Raw genomic sequence first — 8029 nt, forward strand, 5'->3', positions numbered from 1 at the left:
ACCCTTTGGAGTGATGAGGGGAAAGAGCGCCATCTACCCACCCAAAGAGAGAGCAAGGCCAATTGTTCTCTCTCAGGGCTCCGGCAGCTGATGGCAAGCTGCATGACCAGGATTCTAATCAGTGATCTCTTGATCATAGTTGCAGCGCTTAGCCCCATTTGTTTTAAAATAATAGGTCTATGCTTCTTCAGTGTTGCAATGTTAAATAACAACATTCTGAATAGATCACGATTTTAAAAAGCTCCGTTTCAACGCTCTACTTGCAAAAATCGAGCTTTTCGTTTACAAGGCAGGTCGAGTCAGGTCAGGCTGGACGTTTTTTAGGCCGAATCTAAGCTCTATAGTTCAGCTGGAATCTAACTGAGCTATAATAGAACAGCTGCTGATGATTTGTTGCTGGTTTGATGGTTATTTCTGTATTGCTGGCAGGTATGTTACAGGCTCAGGGGCGCGGGTGTATCAGTCGTATTAGAGCAAACACTCGTTTAGAGCGCTACGAGTGGGCTTTTTAATCTAATTAGCTGAAATGAGAGATATTTGTTGTGTTGCTGGTGCGAGCCCCCCGGCTGCTGTTTACGCGGCGACAGCGCACGCTGGCCCGGAGCCTCGCTGCACCGCCGCGGCTCGCCTGACCTTTGTCTCGTGTCGTAATTAAAAGGGATTACACTCAGCCCGGAGACCAGCTCACCTCCGGCTGTGTGAAGGAGGATCCGAACAGAACCGGGGGCAAGGTTTCCTGATGCAGCACTAAACACGGGTTCTTTAAGGGTTCTCTACTGAAAAAACAGTGGTGCTATGTAGTATATAAAATATGACAACCCAAATAACCATATCGTCTCTGTCCAATGAAAAAACACTTATCTCCAAAACAGCATTTTTACAGGAGAGAGAAAAAACCTTGTAAACTTTTAATGGAAGTCAATGTAAAAAGAGTTTATTTCAGGTAATTTTGAAGAGTTTCTATTGGTCCATTCATCAAGAAATTTTGGCACAGTGTAGGGGACAGTTTGTCTGTTCAACATTTGTACTAAACTAAAAATCGACAAAAAAAAAAAGTTTGAATGTTCTGTTTGTAGGTGGTTAAAGAAAGTTCTAAATAGCAGCAAAAAGGAAATGATGAGTCAAAATAAACCGTTATTGAATACGATATAGAACTTTTAGAATCTTTTGCTTTGACAAAAAATATAAACTATAAAAAATATTAAAAAATGAGTTACGATAACTATAACTTTGCGGATTTTAAATAGAGTTGTCAGCCTATCAGCTGATGTTTTATGTTAGTTTAATAAAGTAGTAATTTGGAATAAGTTGAACTTGAAACTCATGCAACCATTTTTTTTTCATATAGGTTGCATATATATTGGTTGCCAGGTAATCTGTCCATCTGGTGCCGTGATTAACTCTTAAAAATTGGTTATTTTAGGGTTTATAAGGGAAGAAAATGGTTCTATGTATAACTATCACAAGATCCATCCCCATGTTTAATGGTTATTTCCAAGAAAAAGATCTTACAAATTATTATGTAAGGGTTACATTTATAATAAAGTAAGAGGCCACATCAGTTTATGAATCAGTTTCTGAATCAGTTTCTCTGATTTTGCTATTTATAGATATATGTTTGCGTAAAATGAACATTGCTGTTTTATTCTACTAACTTTATTCTTCTACCTACAAACAACATTTCTCACAAAATCGAAACATAAATATTGCCGGCTCAGTTTCACTGAATGCGAACGGCTGGTGGAGCAATGGAGACTTCAGAAGAGGAAACTCAGTAGTTCATTTACTCATAGTAAAAAAAAGGAGTGAAGTTTCTGACTGAGAGCTCTATCTCTCTCTCTCTCTCTCTCTTTCTCTATCTCTCTCTCTCGCTGACTGTACATAACCTGGAATCGGATTCATCCTCTGTGAAAGTTTAAAATGATTCCTCCACATGCTCTGTGCAATTACCCATTCTCACCAGAGAATGCTGCTGCTTTTCAAGTGTATGTATTGCGTACCTTTGTTGCCAAGGTTTCAATAAACGTCTGACTGGTGACCTTCCAGACCACCACGTCAATTAGAGTAGATATATTCACAAGCACTGTTGCTTGATAGGTTCTTTTTTTTTCCATTGAATAAAGTCTGATAAAAGAGGGTTTTTAAAGGCTTTTATTTATTGTTTATTGTTTTTTGAAGGTGATTATTGTATACATTTCAAGTTGGTCCTTTCCTTACCTGTGTGAGACATCATCCCAGAAGACATGAGTCCAGAGACGGAGTGGGGCAGGACGTGGGGGCTGTCGGGTGACGTCACGCTCTGGGTTCTTTTGGGGGGTCGTCCGGGTCTGGAGCTGAAGGAACAGAAGAGAAAAGCGCTGGATGAATCGGCTGTGCTGAATATGAGTGAGATTTGAGACTATTGTGCTTCAGGGACAAAAGGTATCGGGTGTATCAAAGGCCGGAACATCTCAATACACTACAGAGAGAGAGAGAACCTGTAGTAGACTCTGTAGAGTATAGAGTACGTCTATTCATTTACCACACACACACACACACACACACATACCTATACACACAATGGTACATCGTCAAAGAGTGCCAGATCACTTTTAGGGTCCAATTTTAGCGCCTTTTTCCATGGGGGAGCCATCAACCATTCAACTTTGATGGCATTAACTATTTTATCTTAATTAATGTGGCTGTGTTTTGGATGTAATGTGCCAGAAGCCAAACAGTGCTTCACCTGCCATTCCCTTTAAGAGCCAGGAGCACTGTGGCTTTGGCGGATTGCTGTTTTAAAGTGGCAGTGCGCATTATTTTGTTTCTAAACTGAACGCAGAATCATTTCTGAGTGGAGAAGGGATAAAAATGGTGCTGGATGGACCATTCCTGCTAAACCTAATACTGTATATTCATTCTACAGCTTCTAAAAGAGGATCTTGCTCAGTTTCTCTGAACACGAGCAGCTGGTGGAGCATTGGAGACTTCAGAAGAGGAAACTCAGAGCTCAGTAACTCATTCGCACATAGTAAAACCAAAGAAACAAAAGAGTGAAGTGACGTCTGTATAGTTTGTATTCAGTCAGTGGTGCACCTGTGTTTTCTGTTGCCAAGAAAGATAGCAATACACCAGAAATTTACCTGAACACACTGTGAAACTTGAATGCTGGCGGGGTATAAGATAGCATGAGCATCAGGGTGTAATCTTGGTTTTCACTACAGCCTACTTTTACACTCATGAACTACAACAGTGCACCATTTCAACAGGACCATGCTCTTCCACATACTTAACATTTAACTATCAACAATTACTGCAGGACGGCAGTAATTAGGAACCTCTACAACTCCAAGACACCGATAAGATTTTACATTACATCATACATTTAGCTGATGCTTAAAAGTGACTTACATGGTTATTCCTGTTACAGAGTTGAACCAATGACCTGGAATTAAACCCCAGTCTCCCACATGGTAGCTTACTGGCAGGCGGTGGTGTTATCCACTGCACCACACCAATGCCCAGCACTGGTTTCAATGTGCATTGTGTTACGCATGTGTTATGTACTATTTTTTTGTATGTGTAGCTCAATAAATATGATCATTGCAACCCGACACCTCCTTCTTGGTGCAACTACTGCATTTATTTGACGTATACATGAGTGTATACAACACTAAAAGCACAATAATCATGATTAAATGCTCTCAAGGACATTCTCTACTCTTCTTTTCCTCTCTCTCTCTCTCTCTCTCTCTCTCTCCCCTGCCAGTAATTAGATCACACAGTAGCCTCATCTCCCTTTTCCACAATCAGCCGTTTTTTCCTCATGAATAATTCAGGGCATGTGCCTCGTTACCTGCTCCTCCGCACGCGCCCGTGTGCGGGCTCCATCCCGATTCCAGTTTACATATGCTAAAACTCAACACACACAAACATCCCCGCTAACCTGGATTTCCTGTCATGTTCCTCACGTTCGCCTAATTAGCTGCACGTCGGCGGTGCCACCGCGAGCTGGCACCACCCGAGACCTCCTTCTCTTCATTGTTACGCGGCTCTGATACTTTTAACGACTTGTTTGAAAGTTGCAAGTCATTTATAGACCCACGTCACACTTTTACACTCTTACACCTAATTTGTTTACCTCTTATTTAGCCTCTAGTTACTGTAGATACTGTAGAAAATACTAAACAGCTCAGCTCAGCTTCAGTCTGTACGTTAACGCTTTTGTAGTTCTACTGTATAAGCACAGAGTGTAGTCCCAGAAAAACTTCAAAAGAGATTAAAGATGAACTTCAAGCTCATCAAACAATATTAGCATTTACATTTAAGGTATTTAGCAGACGCCCTTATCCAGAGCGACTTACAACAACAGTGCTTCAGTGCTTGTTTTTTTACTTTAAAATATCCAGAGCTAGTTTGTAGAGATCAGGATCCAAGAGATACATCAAGCTTGATCATGTTTAAACCCCTGGTAGATTTAAATTTTTATGGTTAATTTGAGAACTGTTAGAAAAGATGAATATTCAGTCGGCGTTTGATGAAGGCAAGTGAATGATGCGATACAGCACATCCCTAGTGGACACTGAGGTGTTTAAAAACTCCAGCAGCACTGCTGCAGTGTCTGATACACTGAATTTAACAACACAACACACACTACTACAAAACACTAATCACCACCATTTAGCTTTTATAGCAGTATCTAACACTTAAACCTACTGTAGTTTAAGATTTAAAGCTAGTATTTTACAGATACTTTATTTTACATATTCTATAAATTACATTATAAAGTTTTATTTAGTTGATTTCAATCATTTTTTTTAGTTTTGTTCTATATTTTGCAGCAGTACTTGTGTCGTGGACCTTGTATAGATCTATCCTCTACACCAGGGGTGTCCAAACTACGGGCCGCGGGCCATTTGCAGCCCGTTTCCTTTTTTTAAGCGGGTATTTTAGAAATAGAATGAAAGTTGGCCCGCTGTTAAGCAGGTTTTTATAATGTGAGATTCAAAGTTTGAACGCTAGGTGTCAGAAACGAGCCAAAGAGTCTAAAAGCGAAAAGAGTGCGCATTTCTAGCGCAAAAAAACGGGCCAAAGAGTCTAAAAGCGGAGAGAGTGCACATTTCTAGCAAAGAAAAACGGGCCAAAGATTCTAAAAGCGGAGAGAGTGCGCAGTTTTGCTCAGGAAAAACGGGCCAAAGAATCTAAAAGCAGAGAGAGTGCACAGTTTTAGTGCAGAAAAACGGTCCAAAGAGTTTAAAAGCGGAGAGAGTGCACATTTCTAGCGCAGAAAAAACGGCACGAAGAGTCTAAAAGCGGAGAGAGTGCGCAGTTTTGCGCAGGAAAAACGGGCCAAAGAATCTAAAAGCAGAGAGAGTGCACAGTTTTAGTGCAGAAAAACGGTCCAAAGAGTTTAAAAGCGGAGAGAGTGCGCAGTTTTGCGCAGAAAAACGGGCCAAAGAGTCTAAAAGCGGAGAGAGTGCGCATTTCTAGCAAAGAAAAATGGGGCAAAAGAGTGTAAAAGCAGAGAGAGTGCGCAGTTTTGGGCAGAAAAAACGGGACGAAGAGTCTAAAAGCGAAAAGAGTGCGCAGTTTTAGCGCAGAAAAATGGGCCAAAGTGTCTAAAAGCGGAGAGAGTGCGCATTTTGAGGGTCTGATACACTCACTGTACCAACACTCTACTAACACCCTAATCACCACCACTTAGCTTTTATAGCATTATCTAAGACTTAAACCTACTGTAGTTCAACATTTAAAGCTAGTATTTTACAGATACTGTATTTTATATTTCTTATAAATAACATTATAAAGTTTTATTTAGTTTATTTAAATAATTTTCTTTAGATTTGTTCTATATTGTGCAGCAGTACTCGTGTCGTGGACCTTGTTTAGATCTATCCTCTACACGGTTGTGAGCGCTGGTGTGTATAATATAGTATAGAACACCTCTGCGGTTTACGCTTCCTCCGCTCGCCCCTTCCCCTCCCTCCTCCCCACGCCAGCGCCAATCAACCCTCATAAAATATTAAACTCACCGTTTGCCCTTTGAAAATCTCCCTCTCTCCATTCCCTAATTGTTCCGTTTCTTTATCCGTCTGCCGCAGAGAGTAAATAAATGAACAACACAGCGATTTTTTTTAATTATCGCAGCGAGTGACCTTTATGGGCTGAGCGGAATTATGACAGCTTTAGCTTCACCTCGCCTCATCCACAGCTAGCTCTACAGTACACCCGTGTGTGTGTGTGTGTGTGCTGTTATAAGCAGTACAGTTCAGTACGTACAGGTACAGATGGGAAGTCCATTGCCAGAAAAATCTCCATTTTTGTCGATTTTTAGTTTATTACATAATTTGAACAGACAAACTGTCCCTTACACTGTGCCAAAATTTCTAGATGAACGGACCAATAGAAACTCTTCAAAATGACCTAAAATAAACTCTTTTCACATTGACTTCCATTCAAAGTTTACAAGTTTTTTTCTCTCTCCTGTAAAGTTGCTGTTTTAGAGATAAGTGTTTTCCATTGGACAGCAGTCTTGGGTCAACAGGACAATGACCCAAAAACACACAGCTAAAAACACCCAAGAATGACTAAGAGGAAAACTTTGGACTATTCTGAAGTGAGCCTTGAACTAAATCCTATTGAGCATTTTTGAAAGGAACTGAAACATGCCGTCCAGAAAAGGAACCCCTGATGAGTGCCAGTTCCATCATAAAATTTCTGATGGTCTTTGTAACTGCACTTGAGAATCCTTTAAAAGTTTCAAAGTATATTTTCTTTACTTACATGTTACCTAGTAGTTCTCGCCATCAAAGGATTCTAGAGAGAAATGTGCTGCCCAGTGTCAGAAAGCTTGGTCTGAGTTTCAGGTCTTGGGTCTTGCAACAGGACAATGACCCAAAAACACACAGCTAAAAACACCCAAGAATGGCTAAAAGGAAAACTTTGGACTATTCTGAAGGGAGCTTTGAACTAAATCCTATTGAGCGTCTTTGAAAGGAACTAAAACATGCCATCTGAAAAAGGCACCCCTGATGAATGCCGGTTCCATCATAAAATTTCTGAAAATCTTTGTGACTGCACTTGAGGATGCTTTCAAAATTTCAAAGTATTTTTTCTTTTCTTTAAATAGGGTTATTTACTCAATATCAACTCTACCTCTTCAGAACTTTACAAGTGATGCTCTCAAACATTAATATTAAGAGGCAAGAAATTCAAGTAATTAACTTCTGAGCCCAGCTGTTAACTGAAAGCCTGAATTCCAGATGATTCTACCTCATGAAGCTGACTGAGAGAATCCAGCCAATATGTGCAAAACTATAATTTAAGCAAGAGAATCTAAAAAGCTTTGGGCTCGATTTCAAAGACACGTTTAAGTTTCCCAGAAAGCGTGTGAACACAGAGCGTGTGCCGTCACTGTCTAGACACCCTGACTGAAAAATGCATACAATACACTCACACACACACACACACACACACACACACACACACACACACACACACACACACACACACACACACACACACACACACACACACTCTGTCTTTCGCACACACACAGAGCACTGGATTTGCTGTATCTCAGTTTGGACAACAAGGTAACGTTAAAAAAAGCACAAATATACAATAAACACTACCAGTTTTTCTTTATTTTAAAATGTTCTACATTGTAGATTAAAACTAAATTAATCCAAACTATGTAGAAAATCCTACTGAATTATTCAGTAAACGAAAAAAATGTTAAAAAAACAGAATATGCTTTATATTTTACATTTTTCAAAGTAGCACCTCTTGCTTTACGATGCTTTCAGTTAACAGCTGTGCTGAACTCGTCAAGAGTGAATTACTTGAATTTCTTGTCTCTTAATAAAGTGTTTGAGAGCATCAGTTGTGAAGTTGTGAAGAGGTAGAGTTACAGGTATACAGTGAATAATAGCTCTATTTGAATAATGTTTTACTGTTATCTTATCATATTATGGCAAGAACTACTCTTAAATCTCAACTTAGTAAAGAAATAAATACTTTAAGAAATGAAGGCAATGAATTTCAGTCC

General features: G+C 39.7%; 2 protein-coding genes across 5 annotated transcripts in view; one reads left to right on the forward strand and one right to left on the reverse strand.

Annotated features, from left to right (window-relative positions):
- tmem41ab (transmembrane protein 41ab) overlaps nucleotides 1-8029 on the forward strand; it is a 519270-nt gene that overhangs the window by 249400 nt on the left and 261841 nt on the right. The window lies entirely within an intron of this gene.
- Nucleotides 1-8029, reverse strand: part of dachc (dachshund c) — a 117064-nt gene that overhangs the window by 66201 nt on the left and 42834 nt on the right. For all 4 annotated transcript variants that reach the window (XM_022674613.2, XM_022674614.2, XM_022674615.2 and 1 more), the window contains exon 2: nucleotides 2218-2333. In XM_022674613.2, the coding sequence (XP_022530334.2) occupies nucleotides 2218-2333 (116 nt within the window). The remainder of the gene's footprint in view (nucleotides 1-2217; nucleotides 2334-8029) is intronic.

This window comes from Astyanax mexicanus, chromosome 21 (assembly GCF_023375975.1).
Source record: "Astyanax mexicanus isolate ESR-SI-001 chromosome 21, AstMex3_surface, whole genome shotgun sequence".
In the NCBI taxonomy this organism is placed as follows: domain Eukaryota; kingdom Metazoa; phylum Chordata; class Actinopteri; order Characiformes; family Acestrorhamphidae; genus Astyanax; species Astyanax mexicanus.